The sequence below is a fragment of the Kogia breviceps genome, chromosome X (assembly GCF_026419965.1).
Source record: "Kogia breviceps isolate mKogBre1 chromosome X, mKogBre1 haplotype 1, whole genome shotgun sequence".
In the NCBI taxonomy this organism is placed as follows: Eukaryota; Metazoa; Chordata; class Mammalia; order Artiodactyla; family Physeteridae; genus Kogia; species Kogia breviceps.
This window is the reverse complement of record NC_081330.1, coordinates 57,549,435-57,571,081: the sequence shown is the minus strand read 5'-3', so window position 1 is coordinate 57,571,081 and position 21,647 is coordinate 57,549,435. Positions and strand designations below refer to the sequence as shown.

General features: G+C 38.2%; 1 protein-coding gene across 2 annotated transcripts in view; it reads left to right on the top strand.

Moving 5' to 3' along the window:
- The window catches only part of KLHL4 (kelch like family member 4), a 142,255-nt gene that overhangs the window by 103,131 nt on the left and 17,477 nt on the right, over window positions 1–21,647 (top strand). The window contains exons 8-9 of one of the 2 annotated variants that reach the window (XM_059049980.2): window positions 189–351; window positions 2,131–2,343. In XM_059049980.2, the coding sequence (XP_058905963.1) occupies window positions 189–351; window positions 2,131–2,343 (376 nt within the window). The remainder of the gene's footprint in view (window positions 1–188; window positions 352–2,130; window positions 2,344–21,647) is intronic. The other variant, XM_067023392.1, reaches the window with a different exon arrangement.

The window sequence follows — 21,647 nt, the reverse complement described above, 5'->3', positions numbered from 1 at the left end:
TTTCCTAGGGTTTAAAGACCATATTCACTTTTATATCAAGATCAGTAAATTATTCATTAAATGACTATTTACAAAACCATTTAAGTGATACAAACAAATTTTTAAGCAGTCAGTTCCTTGCAAAATGAAACAACATCCATTGTGTGTGGCCTACCTAGGTGAGCCCTCATGCTATTTTTACCATTTAGGCGTAGCCACACTTGAAGGACCAATGTACGCTGTTGGTGGTCATGATGGATGGAGTTATCTAAACACAGTAGAAAGATGGGACCCTGAGGGACGTCAGTGGAATTATGTGGCCAGTATGTCAACTCCTAGAAGCACCGTTGGTGTTGTCGCATTAAACAACAAGTGAGTAAACCCAAGCATGCATGCTTTTGCTCCCATTTCATGTGGCACAGCACTTCAGTGATGTGATCCACCAATCAATAAGCATTCCCAGTGACCAGGACATCCTAAGTATCGATAGTAAAAGGTCTTTGTTGGAACTCTCCTTTCATTATGATGGAAAATACTTATCTAAAATGAACATTTAATTAAATATCCTATAGTCCTTTGCTACTCCAGTGTGGTCCTGAGACCAGTAGCATCAGCATTACCTGAGATCTATTTAGAAATGCTGAATCTTAGCCCCAGCCTAGACCCCCTGAATCAGAATAGACATTTTAACAAGATCCTCAAGTGACTTATGTGTACATTAAATTTGAGAAGCAAACCAGTTCCAATCTACCCTCAAGAAGCTACCATTTTTTACATTATAATTATTCTTAACTTATCAAAACTTTGGTAAGTCTTTGTAACAGTCCAAGACTTTTTGTTCTTTACCACTCACTCTCCTGAGTGTTTTAGAATTACAACTAGTACCATCTTTCTGAATCTTTCTCTATTCCTGATCACTTGCCTATAAGAGAAACTAATATATTGAAACCCAATGACGTTAGAGGTTTCTACGAGCTAGAATTGTTCTTCTTGCAGGTAATTATGTGCTTTGTGACAAGGAACCTTTGGAAATAATGACCAGCATATAGGAGAGACTTGAATGATAAAAAATTCAGGCACCAGGATGGGTCAGTGGCAGGAGACAGCCTTGTGTGTCTGTACTGACTATGCATATGCATAAAGCCAATATCTCATCACATAATTGGGTTCAGTAGAAATTTCAATACAATTTCAATTAAAATTCAATTTCAATTTTAACACCTTGTGCAAGGAGTAGGAAATGTCTATAATTAAGAGGAGACCCAGACTTACAGCGTTTTAGAGATTAAAATTCTCCTAAATCTGATTATCTCTTGCCTAACCTGAATGATATCAGGTGACTCAGTAGCAATCTCCTATCTATTACAGAAGAAGCTGAAATCATAGAATCTGACTAATTTAATTTTATCTTTCTGACTTGCTATTGTTCACAACTGAGCATGAAGGGCAATTATAGACATATAGTTTAATAAATGCTTATCTTCTTTATTGATGCAGGATTAAATTTAAATTAGATTAAAGATACTGCTCATCAAAAGAATTGGCATTTAAAATTTATGAGAGAAATGTCATAGCCAATATTTCTTTCTAGGAAAAAAAATCTGGTTTCTAGGTTTTATTCTATTCCCTTAGCTACTTATTAAATTAATATCTTCTTAGTTACAATTTTTTTTACACTAAATAAACTAGTTCATAGAAAACAACAGGGATTCTAATGTTAGGCAATTAAACGTAGCTAAAATTGTAAGGTTGCCATAGTTGGGTTTTGGAAACATCTTACCTTTCTTTAAAAATGTTTAGCTTTATTGAGGTTTAACTGACAAATACTATCAACAATTTTGATATCTCCCTTCTTTCTCAGTACTTCATTTCCAATGGGATCCTTTAATCTATTATATTATGTCAAAGTAACTTTCACAAAAATGATGAAATAGAGAGGTTTAAGGTAAGGTAGACCATAACAAATGCCTTTAGGTAACTATCCATTCACAAATTCAGGCCATTCTCTGTAAAATACTAAGGGAGTAGAATACACAGTTCAATGCTTTGCACAAGGTTCTGTCACTTTCATTCTATGCACAAATTCACACACACACACACACACACACACACACACACACACACACACACACACTTCTGTCTTTTTTCTAGGCTATATGCTATTGGTGGACGTGATGGAAGTTCCTGCCTCAAATCTATGGAATACTTTGATCCACATACTAACAAATGGAGTCTGTGTGCTCCAATGTCCAAAAGACGTGGAGGTGTGGGAGTTGCAACATACAATGGATTCTTATATGTTGTTGGGGGTCATGATGCCCCTGCTTCTAACCATTGCTCCAGACTTTCTGACTGTGTGGAACGGTAAAATATTCCTTTTTATTCATGTATTTATTTGGTTATTTGTTTTTTTCAGAAATAAGAAGGATTTTTAAGCTACCAGAAAGTAGTCTTCCAAATAAGTATTAATTCTTACAGAGGTATAAGCCTTTGTAAAGTTGTACACTTACTCCTAGGCTTGAAATATTGTGAAGAAATCCTCCTTATGCGTTCCAGATTCATCATAAGAAATGTATAAAAAGAATGTGTTGTTTTATCATTTGATAGTCACCCTATAAAATGAGACAAAAGAAATGTAACAATAAATAAATTTTATTACAAGCTATATCATTCAACTATTCACCACCTCAAATCAAAATAACTTTACTGTTTTGAAACCAAAATCAATCCTCAAAGGATGAAGGCTTATCACTACAAAATAAACTGGAAAAATTCCTAAAGAGAGGTGTTAATAATGTTCTGAACAATGACTCTATTGCATTTAGTATTTAATTTCCCAAAGGTAACTTCTTTGAAAGGGAGAGATTCATCTGCACAAACAAAGTGCACTGTGTTTTTTAAAATGTCAGTCATGTTACTTTGTTGTTTTACTTTTCATATTCCCTTTCAAGATAGAAAAATATATATTTATATGCACAAACATAACAGTTGATAATATTAACCACATTCCAGTGACAAATTTACAGTCAGTAAGGTTATCAGAATTCAGAAGACAGAGATCAATACGAATGGAGTCCTCAAGGGAAATTTATGAACTAGATAGAATTTGTACTTTGTAGGCATAAGAAAGAATGCAGGGAATTTCAGGTCTAGGAAAAAGCACAGCCAAAACTCTGAAAATAAAGGAGAAAGCTTCATAGGTTGAAACAATTTGGAAGAGCAATTCAAAAACACAACTAACCACCAGATTGTTTGATAGCCTGAAATGTCAAGGTGGAAAATTTGGATTTCATCTTGTAGGCAAAAGGATAATTAAATTTGGAGAAATGGAATATCACAAAGAAAATAATTTGGGGGAAACTGATTTAACAGTGATATGTAGGATATAATGTAGGGAAAAAAGACTAAAGGAAAGAATACAAATAATATTTTTCTTCTGAAAAGCATAATTGGTGATGCTAATACTTCATTTCTTATAGGGAATGATTGATTTATGATAGACCTTTTTCTATTTTTTCTGTTTTTTAAAGTTAAATCATAACTGACCAGCTCCCTGCTACGCAGTGCATACCTGGAATGCTTTTCCTGAGATTGGATCTTAAGAGGGACAAACAAATTTTATTTTAACATTATGCAAAACATAAAAGAGTTCAATTACTGTCTCAATATATAATATATTATAGTCAAATATATGTGACACTGAGATCATCCATATCAGTTTTCCCCAAAGTTAGCAAAGTAGTAGTTGATCATCTCTTCATTATGCTAGATATTTTTAGTGTGACAAAATATACATCACATAAAATTTACACTTTTAACCATTTTTAACTGCACAATTCAGTGGCATTAAATACATTTACATTGTTGTGAAAACATTACCATCAGCCATCTCCAGAAATATTTTTCATTTCCTCAAGGGGAAACTCCATCCTTATTTAAAAAAATAAATTCCTATTCTTCCCTCACCTCAGTCACTGGCAGCCACCACTTTACTTTCGCTTTCTATGAATTTCATAATTCTAGGTACCACATAAAAGTGGAATAATAAATAATCCTTTTGTGTCTGGCTTATTTTATTTAGCCTAGCAATAATTATTCAAGGCTCATCCATTTTGTATAGCATTTATCCAAATTTCCTTTCCTTGTAAGGCTGAAAAATATTATATTATATGCACATACTACACCATTTTCTTTATCCATTCATTTGTCAATGCACAATTGTATTGCTTCATCTTTTGGCTACTGTGAATAATGCTGCTAGGATATAGGTGTAAAAATATCTGTTTGAGCCTTTGCTTTCAATTATTTTGGGTATATACAGAGAAGTAGAGTTGCTTTACCATATGGCAATTCTATTTTTAAATGTTTTTTTTTAACATCTTTATTGGAGTATAACCACTTTACAATGGTGTGTTAGTTCCTGCTGTATAACAAAGTGAATCAGCTATATGTATACATATATCCCCATATCCCTTCCCTCTTGCATCTCCCTCACATGCTCCCTAGATCATTACTCTACAGGGTCACAAAGCACCAAGCTGATCTCCCTGTGCTATGCCACTTCTTCCCACTACCTATCTATTTTACATTTGGTAGTGTATATATGTCCATGCCACTCTCTCACTGTGTTCCAGCTTACCGTTCCTCTCCCCATGTCCTCAAGTCCATTCTCTACATATGCATCTTTATTCCTGTCCTGCCCCTAGGTTCTTCAGAACCATTTTGTTTTTTAGATTACATATACATGTGTTAGAATACGGTATTTGTTTTCCTCTTTCTGACTTACTTCACTCTGTATGACAGATTCCAGGTCCATCCACCTCACTACAAATAACTCAGTTTCATTTCTTTCTATGGCTGAGTAATATTCCATTGTATATATGTACCACATCTTCTTTTTCCAATCATCTCTCAATGGACACTTAGGTTGCTTCCATGTACTGGCTATTGTAAATAGTGCTGCAATGAACATTGGGGTACATGACCCTTTTAATTATGGATTTCTTAGGGTATATGCCCAATAGTAGCATTGCTTTGTTATATGGTTGTTCTATTTGTAGTTTTTAAAGGAACCTCCATATGGTTCCCCATAGTGACTTTATCAATTTACATTCCCAGCAACAGTGCAAGAGTGTACCCTTTTCTCCATACCCTCTCCAGTATTTATTGCTGGTAGATTTTTTGATGATGGTCATTCTGACTGGTGTGAGGAGATAACTCATTATAGTTTTGATTTGCATTTCTCTAATGATCAGTGATGTTGAGCATCCTTTCATGTGTTTGTTGGCAATCTGTATAACTTCTTTGGAGAAATGTCTATTTAGGTCTTCTGCCCATTTTTGGATTGGGTTGTTCGTTTTATTGACATTGAGTTGCATGAGCTGCTTGTATATTTTGGAAATTAATCTTTTGTTAGTTGCTTCATTACCAAATATTTTCTCCCATTCATAGGGTTGTCTTTTCATCTGGTTTATGGTTTCCTTTGCTGTGCAAAACTTTTAAGTTTCATTAGGTCTCATTTGCTTCTTTTTCTTTTTATTTCCATTTCTCTAAGAGCTGGGTCAAAAAGGATCTTGCTGTGATTTATGTCATAGAGTGTTTGGCCCATGTTTTCCTCTAAAAATTTTATAGTGTCTAGCCTATAAACATTTAGGTCTTTGATCCATTTTGTGTTTATTTTTGTGTATGGTGTTAGGGAGTGTTCTAATTTCATTCTTTTATGTGTAGCTGTCCAATTTTCCCAGCAACATTTATTGAAGAGGCTGTCTTTTCTGCATTGTATATTCTTGCCTCTTTTATCAAATATATGATGTCCATATGTGTGTAGGTTTATCTCTGAGCTTTCTATCCTGTTCCATTGATCTATATTTCTGTTTTTGTGCCAGTACCATACTGTCTTGATTACTGTGGCCTTGTAGTGTAGTCTGAAATCAGGGAGCCTGAATCCTCCAGCTGCATTTTTCATTCTCAATATTGCTTTGGCTATTTGGGATATTTTGTGTTTCCATACAAAATTGTGAAAATTTTTGTTCTAGTTCTGTGAAAAATGCTATTGGTGGCTGGATAGGGATTGCATTGAATCTGTAGATTGCTTTGGGTAGTACAGTCATTTTCACAATGTTGATTCTTCCAAACCAAGAACATGGTATATCTGTCCATCTATTTGTATCATCTTTAACTTCTTTCAGCAGTGTCATACTTTTCTACATACAGATCTTTTGTCTCCTTATGTAGGTTTATTCCTAGGTATTTTATTTTTTTTGTTACAATGGTAAACGGGAGTGTTTCCTTAAATTCTATTTCAGATTTTTCATCATTAGTGTATAGGAATGCAAGAGATTTCTGTGCATAAATTTTGTATCCTGCTACTTTACCAAATTCATTGATGAGCTCTAGTGGTTTTGTGATAGCATCTTTATGATTCTCTATGTATAGTATCATGTCATCTGCAAACAGTGACAGTTTTACTTCTTTTTTTCACATTTGGATTCTTTTTATTTCTTTTTCTTCTCTGATTGCTGTGGCTAAAACTTCCAAAACTATGTTGAATAATATTGGTGAGAGTGGGCAAACTTGTCTTGTTTCGGATCTTAGTGGAAATTTTTTCTATTTTTCACCATTGAGAATGATGTTGGCTGTGCATTTATCATATATAGCCTTTATTATGTTGAGGTAAATTCCCTCTATGCCTACTTTCTGGGGGGATTTTTATAATAAATGGGTTTGGAATTTTGTCAAAAACTTTTTCTGCATCTATTAAGATGATCATATGATTTTTAACCTTTAATTTCCTAATATGGGTATCACATTGATTGATTTGCATATTTGAAGAATCCTTGCATTCCTTGGATAAACCCCACTTAATCACGGTGTATGATCTTTTTAATGTGCTGTTGGATTCTGTTTGCTAGTATTTTGTTGAGGATTTCTGAATCTATGTTCATCAGTGATATTGGTCTGTAAATTCCTTTTTTTGTGAAATACTTTTCTGGTTTTGGTATCAGGATGTTGGTGGGTTTGTAGAATGAGTTTGGGAGGGTTCTTCCCCAGCTATATTTTGGAAGTGTTTGAGAAGGATAGGTGTTAGCTCTTCTCTAAATGTTTGATAGAATTCGTCTGTAAAGCCATCTGGTTCTGGGCTTTTGTTTGTTGGAAGATTTTTAATCACAGTTTCAATTTCAGTGCTTGTAATTGCACTGTTTATATTTTCTGTTTCTTCCTGGTTCAGTCTCAGAAAGTTGTGCTTTTCTGAAATGTGTCCATTTCTGCCAGGTTGTCAATTTTATTGGCATATAGCTGCTTGTAGTGATCTCTCTTTATCCTTGGTATGTCTACAGTGTCAGTTGTTACTTCTCCTTTTTCATTTCTAATTCTCTTGATTTGAGGCTTCTTTCTTATTTTCTTTTTTTTTTTTTGACATATTTATTGGAGTATAAATGCTTTACAATGATGTGTTAGTTTCTGCTTTAAAACAAAGTGAATCAGTTATACATATACATATGTTCCCATATCTCTTCCCTCTTGCATTTCCCTCCCTCCCACCGCTCTAGGTGGTCACAAACCAGCAAACTGATCTCCCTATGCCTTGCAGCTACTTCCGACTTGCTATCCACCCTAAGTTTGGTAGTGTATATATGTCCATGCCACTCTCTCACTTTGTCAGAGCTTACCTTTCCCCCTCCCCTTATCCTCAAATCCATGCTCTAGTAGGTCTGTGTTTTATTCCTATCCTACCTCTAGTCTCTTCATGACATTTTTTTTTCTTAGATTCCATATATATGTGTTAGCATATGGTATTTGTTTGTCTCCTTCTGTCTTACTTCACTCTGTATGACAGACTCCAGGTCCATCCACCTCACTAAAAATAACTCAGTTTCGTTTCTTTTTAAGGCTGAGTAATATTCCATTGTACATATGTGCCACATCTTCTTTATCCATTCATCCAATGACGGACACTTAGATTGCTTCAATGTTCTGCCTATGTTTTCCTCTAAGAGTTTGATAGTTTCTACCCTTACATACAGGTTTTTAACCCATTTTGAGTTTATTTTTGTGTATGGTGTTAGGGAGTGTTCTAATTTCATAATTATACACGTACCTCTCCAGTTTGCCCAGCACCACTTATTGAAGAGGTTGTCTTTTCTCCACTGCATATTCTTGCCTCGTTTATCAAAGATAAGGTGACCATATGTGTGTGGGTTTATCTCTGGGTTTCCTATCCTGTTCCGTTGATCTATATTTCTGTTTTTGTGCCAGTTCCATACTGTCTTGATTACTGTAGCTTTGTAGTATAGTCTGAAATCAGGGAGCCTAATTCCTCCAGCTCCATTTTTCGTTCTCAAGATTGCTTTGGCTTTTCAGGGTCTTTTGTGTTTCCATACAAATTGTGAAATTTTTTGTTCTAGTTCTTTAAAAATTTCCAGTGGTAGTTTGATAGGGATTGCTTTGAATCTGTAGATTGCTTTGGGTACTAGATTCATTTTCACAATGTTGATTCTTCCAAACCAAGAACATGGTAAATCTCTCCATCTATTTCTATCCACTTTGATTTCTGTCATCACTGTCTTATAATTTTCTTCATACAGGTCTTTTGTCTCCTTAGATAGGTTTTTTCCTAGATAGTTTATTATTTTTGTCGCAATCATAAATGGGAGTGTTTTCTTATTTTCACTCTCAGATTTTTCATCATTAGTGTATAAGAATGCCAGAGATTGCTTTACATTAATTTTGTATCCTCCTACTTTACCAAATTCATTGATTAGCTCTAGTAGTTTTCTGGTAGCATCTTTAGGATTCTCTATGTAGAGTATCATGTCATCTGAGAAGAGTGACAGCTAGCTTTACTTCTTCTTCTCCGATTTGGATTCCTTTTATTTCTTTTTCTTCTCTGATTGCTGTGGCTAGACTTCCAAAACTATGCTGAATAAGAGTGGTGAGAGTGGGCAACCTTGTCTTTTTCCTGATCTCAGTTGAAATGGTTTCAATTTTTCACCATTGAGGATGATGTTGGCTGTGGGTTTGTCATACATGGCCTTTATTATGTTGAGGAAAGTTCTCTCTATGCCTACTTTCTGCAGCGTTTTTATCATACATTTTTGTTGAATTTTGTCAAAAGCTTTCTCTGCATCTATTCAGATGATCATATGGTTTTTCTCCTTCAGTTAGGTTGATATGATGTATCACGTTGATTGATTTGCATATAATTAAGAATCCTTGCATTCCTGGAATAAAACCCACTTGATTACGGTATATGCTCCTTTTAATGTGCTGTTGGTTTCTCGTTGCTAGTATTTTGTTGAGAATTTTTGCATCTATGTTCATCAGTGTTATTGGCCTGTAATTTTCTTTCTTTGTGATGTCTGTGTCTGGTTTTGGTATCAGGATGATGGTGGCCTCATAGAATGAGTTTGTGAGTGTTCCTCCCTCTGCTATCTTTTGGAAGAGTATGAGAATGATAGGTGTTATCTCTTCTCTAAATGTTTGATAGAATTCGCCTGTGAAGCGATCTGGTCCTGGGCTTTTGTTTGTTGGAAGATTTTTTTTTTTTTTTTTTTGTGGCACACGGGCCTCTTACTGCTGTGGCCTCTCGCGCCACGGAGCAAAGGCTCCAGACGTGCAAGCCCAGCAGCCATTGCTCATGGGCCCAGCTGCTCCACGGCACGCGGGATCCTCTCGGACCGGGGCATGAACCTGTGTCCCCTGCATCGGCAGATGGACTCTCAACCACTGCACCACCAGGGAAGCCCTGTTGGAAGATTTTTTTTTTTTTTTTTTTTTTTTTTTTTTTTTTTTTTTTTTTTTGTGGTATGCGGGCCTCTCACTGTTGTGGCCTCTCCCGTTGCGGAGCACAGGCTCCGGACGCGCAGGCTCAGCGGCCATGGCTCACGGGCCCAGCCGCTCCGCGGCATGTGGGATCTTCCCGGACCGGGGCACGAACCCGCGTCCCCTGCATCGGCAGGCGGATTCTCAACCACTGCGCCACCAGGGAAGCCCGAAGATTTTTAATCACAGTTTCCATTTCAGTGCTTGTGATTGGTCTGTTAATATTTTCTATTTCTTCCTGGTTCAGACTCGGCAGGTTATGCATTTCTAAGAATTTGCCCATTTCTTCCAGGTTGTCCAACTTATTAGCATAGAGTTGCTTGTAGTAATCTCTCATAATCTTTTCTATTTTTGCAGTATCAGTTGTTAATTCTCCTTTTTCATTTCTGATTTTATTGATTTGAGTCTTCTCCCTTTTTTTTTTTTTTTTTTTTTTGCGTTATGCGGGCCCCTCACTGGTGTGGCCTCTCCCGTTGTGGAGCACAGGCTCCGGATGCGCAGGCCTAGCGGCCATGGCTCACGGGACCAGCCGCTCCACAGCATGTGGGATCCTCCCGGACCAGGGCACGAACCCGTGTCCCCTGCATCGGCAGGCGGGCTCTTAACCACTGTGCCACCAGGGAAGCCCCAAGTCTTCTCCCTTTTGTTCTTCATGAGTCTGTCTAATGGTTTATCAATTTTGTTTATCTTCTCTAAGAACCAGCTTTTACTTTTATTGATCTTTGCTTTTGTTTCTTTCATTTCTTTTTGTTCTTCTTTCTCTAATTGCTTCAGGTGCAAGATTAGGTTGTTTATTCGAAATGTTTCCTGTTTCTTAAGGTAAGATTGTATTGCTATAAACTTCCCTCTTAGAACTGCTTTTCCTGCATCACATAGGTTTGGGTCATCGTGTCTCCATTGTCATTTGTTTCTACATATTTTTTAATTTTTTCTTTGATTTCTTCAGTGATCACTTCATTATTAAGTAGTGTATTGTTTAGCGTCCATGTGTTTGTATTATTTACAGATCTTTTCCTGTAATTGATATCTAGTCTCATAGTGTTGTGGTCAGAAAAGATACTTGATACAATTTCAATTTTCTTAAATTTTCCAAGGCTAGATGTGTGACCGAAGATATGATCTATCCTGGAGAATGTTCCATGAGTACTTGAGAAAAATGTGTATTCTGTTTTTTGGAATGGAATGTCCTATAAATATCAATTAAGTCCATCTTGTTTAATGTATCATTTAAAACTTGAGTTTCCTTAGTTATTGTCATTTTGGATGATGTGTCCATTGGTGAAAGTAGGTTGCTAAATTCCCCATCTATGATTGTGTTACTATCAATTTCCCATTTTATGGCTGTTAGTTTTTGCCTTATGTATTGAGGTGCTCCTATGTTGGGTGCATAAATATTTACAATTGTTATATCTTCTTCATGGATCATTGTCTTGATCATTATGTAGTGTCCTTCTTTATCTATTGTAATAATCTTTATTTTAAAGTCTATTTTGTCTGATATGAGAATTACTACTCCAGCTTTCTTCTGATTTCCCATTGCATGGAATATATTTTTCCATCCCCTCGCTTTCAGTCTGTACATGTCCCTAGGTCTGAAGTGGATCTCTTGTGGACAGCATATATATGGGTTTTGTTTTAGTGTCCATTCAGCCAGTCTGTGTCTTTTGTTGGGAGCATTTAATCCATTTACATTTAAGGTAATTATCGACATGTATGTTCCTATTACCATTTACTTAATTGTTTCGGGTTTGTTCTTATAGGTCTTTTCCTTCTCTTGTGTTTCTTGCCTAGAGAAGTTCCTTTAGCATTTGTTGTAAAGCTGGTTTGGTGGTGCTGAACTCTCAGCTTTTGCTTGTCTGTAAAAGTTTTAATTTCTCCATCAAATCTGAATGAGATCCTTGCTGGGTAGAGTAATCTTGGTTGTAGTTTTTTCTCCTTCATCACTTTAAATATGTCCTGCCACTCCCTTCTGGCTTGCAGAGTTTCTCCTGAAAGATCAGATGTTAACCTTATGGTGATTCCCTTGTGTGTTATTTGTTGTTTTTCCCTTGCTGCTTTTAATATATTTTCTTTGTATTTAATTTTTGATAGTTTGATTAATATTTGTCTTGGCGTATTTCTCCTTGGATTTAACCTGTATGGGACTCTCTGTGCTTCCTAAACTTGATTAACTATTTCCTTTCCCATTTTAGGGAAGTTTTCAACTATAATATCTTCAAATATTTTTTCAGTCTCTTTCTTTTCCTCTTCTTCTTCTAGGACCCTTATACTTCGAATGTTGGTGTGTTTAATGTTGTCCCAGAAGTCTCTGAGACTGTCCTCCGTTCTTTTCTTTGTTTTTTCTTTATTGTGCTCTGCAGTAGTTATGTCCACTATTTTATCTTCCAGGTCACTTATCCGTTCTTCTGCCTCAGTTATTCTGCTATTGGTCCCATCTAGAGTGTTTTTCATTTCATTTATTGTGTTTTTCATCATGGCTTGCTTAGTCTTTAGTTCTTCTCTGTCCTTGTTAAATGTTTCTTGCATTTTGTCTATTCTATTTCTGAAATTTTGGATCATCTTTACCATCGTTATTCTGAATTCTTTTTCTGGTAGACTGCCTATTTCCTCTTCATTTGTTAGGTCTGATGGGTTTTTACCTTGCTCCTTCATCTGCTGTGTGTTTTTCTGTCTTTTCATCTTGCTTACTGTGTTTGGGGTCTCCTTTATGCAGGCTGCAGGTTCGTAGTTCTCGTTTTTGGTGTCTGTCCCCAGTGGCTAATGTTGGTCCAGTGTGTTGAGTTGGTTTCCTGCTTGACGGAACTAGTGCCTGTGTTCTAGTGGATGAGGCTGGATCTTGTCTTTCTGCTGTGCAGGTCCACATCTGGTGGGGCGTTTTGTGGTGTTGGTAGCCTTATTATGATTTTAGGCAGCCTCTCTGCTAATGGATTTGGCTGTAGTCCTGTCTTGTTTGTTGTTGGGTATACGGTGTCCAGCACTGTAGCTTGCTGGTCGTTGAGTGAAGCTGGGTCTTCGTGTTGAGATGGAGATCTCTGGGAGATTTTTGCTGTTTGATATTATGTGTATCTGGGAGGTCTCTTGTGGACCAGTGTCCTGAAGTTTGTTCTGCCACCTCAGAGACACAGCCCTGAAGCCTGGCTGGAGCACCAAGAGCCTTTAATGCATATGGCTCAGTATAAAAAGGAGAAAAAAATAGAGAGAGAGAGAGAGAGAGAGAGAGAGAGAGAGAGAGAGAGAGAACAAACGAAAGAAAGAAAGAAAGAAAGAGGATAAAATAAAGTTATTAAAATAAAAAATTATTATTAAGAAGAAAGTTTTTAAAAGTAAATAAACAAAACAAACAAAAAAAAAAACAGGACGGTCAGAACCCTGGACAAATGGTGAAAGCAAAGCTATATAGACAAAAATCTAACACAGAAGCACACACATAGACACTCACAAAAAGAGATAAAGGGGAAAAATAATATATCTTGCTCCCCAGTGAACCTCCTCAGTTTGGGATGATTCGTTGTCTATTCATTTATTCCACAGATGCAGCGTACATCAAGTTGATTGTGGAGCTTTAATCCACTGCTTCTGAGGCTGCTGGTAGAGATTTCCCTTTGTCTTCTTTTTTCGCACAGCTCCAGGGGTTCAGCTTTGGAATTTGCCCCGTCTCTGCATGTAGGTCTCCTAAGGGTGTCTTCTTTTTTCTCAGACAGGATGGGGTTAAAGAAGCAGCTGATTCAGGGTCTGTGGCTCACTCAAGACAGGGGGAGGGAGGGCTATGGATGCAGGGCAAGCCTGCGGCAGCAGTGGCTGACATGACATTGCACCAGCCAGAGGTGTGCCATGCATTCTCCCAGGGAAGTTTTCCGTGGATCCTGGGACCCTGGCAGTGGCAGGCTGCACAGCCTCCTGGGAGGGGAGATGTGGAGAGTGACCTGTGCTCACACACAGGCTTCTTGGTGACAGCAGCAGCAGCCTTAGCTTCTCATGCCTGTCTCTGTTGTCCATGCTGATAGCCACAGCTCATGCCCTTTTCCTGAAATCCTTTAAGAGGTGCACTTAATCCCCGCTCCTTGTACACCAGGAAACAAAGAGGCATGAAAACGCCTCTTGTATCTTTGGCAGCTCCACGCCCATCTCTGGAGCTCCTTTAAGTGCCACGCTTAATCCTCTCTCCTTGTGCACCAGGAAGCAAAGAGGGAAGAAATTGTCAGTGGCCTCTTCAGCAGCTCCAGACTTTTCCTGGACTCCCTCCCGGGTAGCGTGGTACACTAACCCCTTCAGGCTGTGTTCGCGCTGCCTGTCCTCTCCCTGCAATCTGACTGAAGCCCCGAGCCTCAACTCGCAGCTCCCGCCCATCCCAGCGGTTGAGCAGTCAAACCTCTCGGGCTGGTGAGTGCTGGTCGGCACTGATCCTCTGTGCGGGAATCTCTTCGCTTTGCCCTCTGCACCCTGTTACTGTGCTCTCCTCCGTGGCTCCAAAGCTTCCCCCTCTGTCACCTGCAGTCTCCGCCCATGAAGGGGCTTCTAGTGTGTGGAAATCTTTCCTCCTTCACAGATCCCTCCCCCTGGTGCAGGTCCCATCCCTATTCTTTTTGCTCTGTTTATTCTTTTTTCTTTTACCCTACCCAGGTACGTGGGGAGTTTCTTGCCTTTTGGAATTTCTGAGGTCTTCTGCCAGCATTCAGTGGGTGTTCTATAGGAGCAGTTCCACGTGTAGATGTAATTCTGATATATCTGTGCAGAGGAAGGTGATCTCCGCATCTTACTCTTCCTCCATCTTCCAGACAGAGATCTCCCTTATTTTGTTGATGAGTCTGCCTAATGGTTTTTCAATTTTATTTATCTTCTCAAAGAATCAGCTTTCAGTCTTAATGAACTTTGCTATTGTTTCTTTCATTTCTCTTTCATTTACTTCTGCTCTGATTTTTATGATTTCTTTCCTTCTAACTTTGGGTTTTCTTTATCATTCTTTCTCTAATTGCTTTAGGTGTAAGGTTAGGTTGTTTTTTTTGAGATTGTTTTTTTTCTTAAGGTAGGATTTTATTGTGATAAACTTCCCTCTTAGAACTGCTTTTGCTGCATCCCATAGGTTTGGGGTCATCGTGTTTTCATTGTCATTTGTTTCTAGGTAGATTTTTATTTCCTCTTTGATTTCTTGAGTGATCTCCTGGTTATTTAGCAGTGTATTGTTTAGTCTCCATGTGTTTGCTTCTTTTACAGTTTTTTTCCTGTAATTGATATCTAGTCTCATAATGTGGTCAGAAAGGTTACCTGATACGATTTAATTTTTTTTTTTTTTTTTTTTTTTTTTTTTTTTTTTTTTGCGGTATGCGGGCCTCTCACTGTTGTGGCCTCTCCCGTTGCGGAGCACAGGCTCCGGACGCACAGGCTCCGCGGCCATGGCTCACGGGCTTAGTTGCTCTGCGGCATGTGGGATCTTCCCGGACCAGGGCACAAACCCGTGTCTCCTGCATCCGCAGGCGGATTCTCAACCACTGCGCCACCAGGGAAGCCCCGATTTAATATTTTTTTAAATTTACCAAGGCTTAATTTGTGACCCAAGATATGATCTAACCTGGGGAATGTTTCATGAGCATTTGAGAAGAAAATGTATTCTTTTGTTTTTGAATGGAATGTCCTATAAATATCCTATGTCCTATAAATATCCTATAAATAATGTGTCATTTAACGTGTTTCCTTATTTATTTCCATTTTGGATGATCTGTCAATTGGTGGAAATGGGGTGTTAAAATCCTGTAGTATAATTGTGTTAATGTTCATTTCCCCTTTTATGGCTATTAACTTTGGCCTTGTGCATTGAGGTGTTCCTATGTTTGGTGCATTAATATTTATAATTGTTATACCTTCTCCTTGGCTTGGTCCCTTGATCATTATTTAGTGTCCTTCTTTGTCTCTTATAGCAGTCTTTATTTTAAAGTCTATTTTGTCTGATATAAGAATTGCTACTCCAGCTTTTTTTGCTTTCCATTTGCATGGAATAACTTTTTCCATCCCCTCACTTTCAGTCTGTATGTGTCCCTAGGTCTGAAGTGGGTCTCTTGTAGATAGCATATATACAGGTCTGGTTTTTGTATACATTTAGCCAGTCTGTCTTTTAGTGTGAGTATTTAATCCATTTACATTTAAGGTAATTACTGACATGTATGTTTCTATTATCATTTTCTTAATTGTTTGGGTTTTTATTGTAGGTATTTTCTTTCTCTTGTGTTTCCTGCCTAGAGAATTTCCTGATAGCATTTGTTGTAAAGCTGGTTTGGTGATGCTGAATTCTCTTTGCTTTAAGTTGTCTGTAAAGCTTTCAATTTTTCCGTTGCATCTGAATGAGATCCTTACTGGGTAGAGAAATCTTGGTTGTAGTTTTTTCCCTTTCATCACTTTTATTATATTCTGCCACTGCTTTCTGGCTTGCAGTGTTTCTGCTGATGGTCAGCTGTTAACCTTATAGGTATTCCCTTGTATGTTATTTGTTGTTTTTCCCTTGTTGCTTTTAATTTTTTTCTTTGTTTTTAATTTTTGATAATTTGATTAATATGTGTCTTGGTGTGTTTCTCCTTGAATTTATCCTGTATGGGTCTCTCTACCCTTCCTGGACTTTATTGACTATTTCCTTTCCCATATAAGGGATGTCTTCAGCTGTAATCTCTTCAAATATTTTCTCATTCCCTTTCTTTGTATTTTTTTTTTTTTTCTGGGACCCCTATAATTTGAATATTCGTCCATTTAATGTTGTCCCAGCAGTCTCTGAGACTGTCCTCAATTCTTTTCATTCTTTATTCTTCTCTGCAATAGTTATTTTCACTCTTTTAACTTCAGGTCACTTATACTTTCTTCTGCCTCAGTTATTCTCCTTCTAGATAATTTTTAATTTCATTTATTGTGTGGTTCATAATTGTTTGTTTGCTCTTTAGTTCTTCTATGTCCTTGTTAAATGTTTTTTGTGTTTTCTCCATTCTATTTCCAAGATTTTGCATCATCTTTACTATCATTACTCTGAATTCTTTTTTCAGGTAGACTGCCTATTTCTTCTTCATTTGTTTGGTCTGGTGGGTTTTTACCTTGCTCATTCATCTGCTGCGTATTTCTCTGTCTTCCCATTTTGCTTACCTTACTGTGTTTGGGCTCTCCTTTTTTCTGGCTGCAGGTTCATAGTTCCCATTGTTTTTGGTGTCTGTCCCCTATGGGTAAGGTTGGTTCTTTGGCTTGTGTTATCTTCCTGGTGGTAGGGACTGGTGCTTGTGTTCTGGTGGGTGGGCCTGGATCTTGTCTTGCTGGTGGGCAGGGCTGCGTCTGGTGGTGTGTTTTGTGGTATCTATGAACTTAGTATGATTTTAGGCAGACTTTCTGTAAACGGGTGGTGTTGTGTTCCTGTCTTGCTAGTTGTTTGGCATGGTGTGTCTAGCACTGGAGCTTGCTGGTCATTGACTGGAGCTGGGTCTTAACATTGAGAGAGAGATCTCTGGGAGAGCTTTTGCCATTTGGTATTACATGAGGCCAAGAGGTTTCTGGTGGACCAATGTCCTGAACTTGGCTCTCCCACCTCAGACTCTCAGGCCTGACACCTGGCCAGAGCACCAAGACCCTGTCAGCCACATGGCTCAGAAGAACATGAAGAAAAAAATGGAAGAAGGAAAAAAATAAAATGTTATTAAAATTAAAAATTTATTAAAGTAAAAATAATAAAAACAGTTGAATAAAAATATATAAGAGAGGAACCAAACAAAACCACCAACGATTACAAGCACTAAAAACTATACCAATATAAACATGAAATCAGAAACTTGTCAGTCGCATACAGCAAACCCAAAGTAAAGAGTTGCTCCCAAAGTCCACTGCCTCAATGTTGGGATGATTCATTGTCTATTCAGGTATTCCACAGATGCAGCATACATCAATTTGATTGTGGAGATATAATCCGCTACTCCTGAGGCTGCACAGAGAAATTTCCCTTTCACTACTTAGTTTGCACAGCTGCTGCTGTTCAGCCTTGGATTTTACCCCACCTCTGCATATAAGTCGCCCTTGGACATCTGTTTTTCACACAGACAGTAGGGAGTTAAAGGGAGCAGCTGATTACTGGACTCTGACTCACTCAGGCAGGGGGACTGAGGGGTATGGGGTGCAGGGTGAGCCTGCGGTGGCAGAGGCCAGCGTGATATTGCAACAGGCTGAGGCATGTCGTGTGTTCTCCTGGGGAAGTTGTCCCTGGATCATGTGACTTTGACAGTGGTGGGCTGAATAGGCTCCTGCCAGGGGAGGTGTGGATAGTGACCTATGCTTGTACACTGGCTTCTTGTTGGCTGTAGCAGCAGCCTTAGCATTTCATGCCTGTCTCTGCTGTCCATGCTGATAGCCGTGGCTCGCCCCTGTCTCTGAAGCTTGTTTAAGCAGTGCTCTGTACCTCCTCTCCTTGTGCACCCCAGAAAAATAGTCTCCTGAATCTTAGGCATTTCCAGACTTTTTTCTGGACTCCTTCCCAGCTAGCTGTGGCACACTAGCCCCCTTCAGGCTTTGTTCATGCAGTGAACCCCAGTCATCTTCCTGGGATCTGACCTCCAAATCACGAGTCTCAGCTCCCAGCCCCCACCTACCCCAGCCGGTGAACAGACAAGCCATTCAGGCTGGTGAGTGCTGGTCAGCACTGATCCTCTGTGTGGGAGTCCCTCTGCTTTGACCTCTGCACCCCTCTTGCTGTGCTCTCCTCTGTGGCTCCAATGCTTCCCCCCTGCCCACCCCCCATTTCCACCAGTGAATGGGCTTCCTAGTGTGTGGAAACTTTTCCTCCTTCCCTGCTCCCTCTCAGAGGTACATGTCGCATCCATATTCTTTTGTCTCTGTTTTTTTCTTTTTTCTTTTGCCCTACCCACATACCTGGGGAGTTTCTTGCCTTTTGTGAAGTCTGAGGCCTTCTGCCAGTGTTCAGTAGGTGTTCTGTAGGAGTTGTTCCACATGTAGGTGTATTTTTGTAGAGGAAGGTGATCTTTATGTCTTACTCCTCTGCCATCTTAAAGGTCCTCCCTATTTTTAAATGTTTGTGGGACCACCATTCTGTTTTCCATTGCAGCTGCACCATTTTCTGTTCCCACCAACAAAGCAGAAGGATTCTGATTTCTGTACATATTTACCAACATTATTTTCTTTTGTTTTTCATGGCTATCCCAATGGATTTGAAATGGTACCTTTTTGTGGTTGTGATTTGAGTTTCTCTAATGATTAGATATGTTGCACATCTTAACAGGTGCTATTGGCCATTTGTATATCTTCTTTATAGAAAGGTATATTCCAGTCCTTTCCCCATCTTTTAATCAAGTTGTTTTTCTTTTTGCTGTTGAACTATAGGAATTCGTCATATATTCTCTATATTAACCCCTTGTCTGATATGTGATTTGCAAATTGTTTCTTTCATTCCATCGGTTGCTTTTTCATTCTGATGATAGCACCCTTTGATGTGCAAATTTTTATATTAAATCCTATTTATCTATTTTTTTCATACTTTGTACTTTTAGAGTCATATCCAAAAGATCATTGCCAAATCCAATGTTAAAAAATAATTTCCCCTATGTATTCATATAAGAGTTTTACTGTTTTAGGTCTTATGTTCAGGCCTTTAATCTGTTTTAGTAATTGTTTTATATATGGAGTAGGGTAATGATCCACCTTCATTATTTTATATGTGGATATCGCATTTTCCCATCAGCATTTGAAGCAGTTGGAACAACAGTCCTTTCCCCATTGAATTGTATTGGCCCAATGTCAAAAATTATTTGACCATGTATGTGAGGGTTTATTTCTGGGCTCTGTATTCTTTTTCATTGGTAATTACATCCATTTTCATGTCAGTACCACACTCTTTATTACTGTAGCTTTCTAGTAAGTTTTGAAATCAAGAAGTGTGAGATCTCAATCTTTGTTCATCTTTTTTCAAAATTATTTTCGCTACTCTGGGTACCTGAGATTCCATATGGGTTTATAATGGATATTTCTATGCCTGCAAAAAATGTTGTTGGGGTTTTGATAGATGTTGCATTGAATCTGTAGATCACTTGGTTGATATTGACATCTTAACAACATTGAGTCTTCTAATCCAGGAACACAAGGTATCTTTCCACTTATTGGTGTGTTCTTTAATTTCTTCCTTTCCAGTGTGGATGCATTTTTTTCTCTTCCAACTCTTAACTAGTAGTTCAGTATTATGTTGAACAGAAGTAGTGAAAATTCTCATTATTGTCTTGTTTTTGATCTTAGAGAGAAAGCCTTCAGGCTTTCCCCATTGAATATGATAGATCTGGGTTTTCCACATATGGTCGTTATTATGTTGAGTTGGTTTTATTCTATTCCTGCTTTGGGTAGGGTTTTTATCATTAAAGTGTGATGAATTTTGTCACATACTTTTTCTGCATCAGTTGAGATAATCATGTGTTTTTTCCCCCTTCATTCTGTCAGTGTGGTGTGTTGCATGGATTGATTTTCGTATGACAACCCATTGTTGCATTTCAGGAATAAATCCCACATGGTTATGATGAATAATCATATTAATAATGCTGGTGAATTTAATTTGCTACTTTTATGTTGAAAAATTTTTGCATCAGTATTTATTAGGAATATTGGTATGTAGTTTTCCTACAGTGTCTGGCTTTGTTATCAGTGCAATGCTGGCCTTATAGATTGAGTAAGTGTTACTTCTTCTCCAATTTTTTGGAATATTTTGAGAAGAATTGGTGTTAATTCTTTTCTAAATCTAAAGTAAAATTCACCAATAAAGCCATCTGACCCTAGGCTTTTCTTTTTTGGGAGATTTTTGAATACAGTTGACCCTTGAACAACATGGGTTTGAACTGCACAGGTCTACTTAGATGTAAAGTTTTTTTCAATAAACACGTACTACAGTACTATACAATCCTTGGTTAGTTAAATCCAAAAATGTGGAACCACAGGTATGGAAGGATGACTGTAAAGCTATACACGAATTTTTGACTGTACAAGGAGTTGGTGCCCCTAACACTCACGTTGTTTGAGGATGAACTGTACTTTGTTGGGAGAATTTTTTTTTTTTTTTTTTTGCGGTACATGGGCCTCTCACTGCTGTGGCCTCTCTCGTTACAGAGCATAGGCTCCAGACGTGCAGGTCCAGTGGCCATGGCCCACGGGCCCAGCTGCTCCATGGTATGTGGGATCCTCCCAGACCGGGGCACAAACATGTGTCCCCTGCATCGGCAGGTGGACTCTCAACCACTGTTCCACCAGGGAAGCCCTGTTGGGAGACTTTTGATCCCCTTAACATTAGAGGTCTATTCAGATTTTCTATTTCATCTTGAAAATAGAAATTTTCTATTGGTTCAATCTTGATAGGTTGTGTATTTCTAGAAATTTGTCCATTTCAGGATGGTTAATCAAATTGTTAGTGAACAGGGCTTCCCTGGTTGTGCAGTGGTTGAGAATCTGCCTGCTAACGCAGGTTCGAGACCTGATTTGGGAGGATCCCACATGCCACGGAGCAACTAGGCCTGTGAGCCACAACTACTGAGCCTGCACGTCTGGAGCCTGTGCTCCACTACAAGAGAGACCGCAATAGTGAGAGTCCCATGCACTGCAATGAAGAGTGGCTCCCAGTTGCCACAACTATAGAAAGCCCTCACACAGAAATGAAGACCCAACAGAGCAAAAGTAAATAAATAAATTAATTAAAAATTGTTAGTGAACAATTCTTGATAGTACTTTTATAATCCTTTCTTTCTGTAAAATCAGTACTAATTGCTTCCTCTTTCATTTGATTTTATGTGAGTTTTTTTTCTTTTTCTCATAATCTAGCTAAAGGTTTATCAATTTTAATGTTTTGC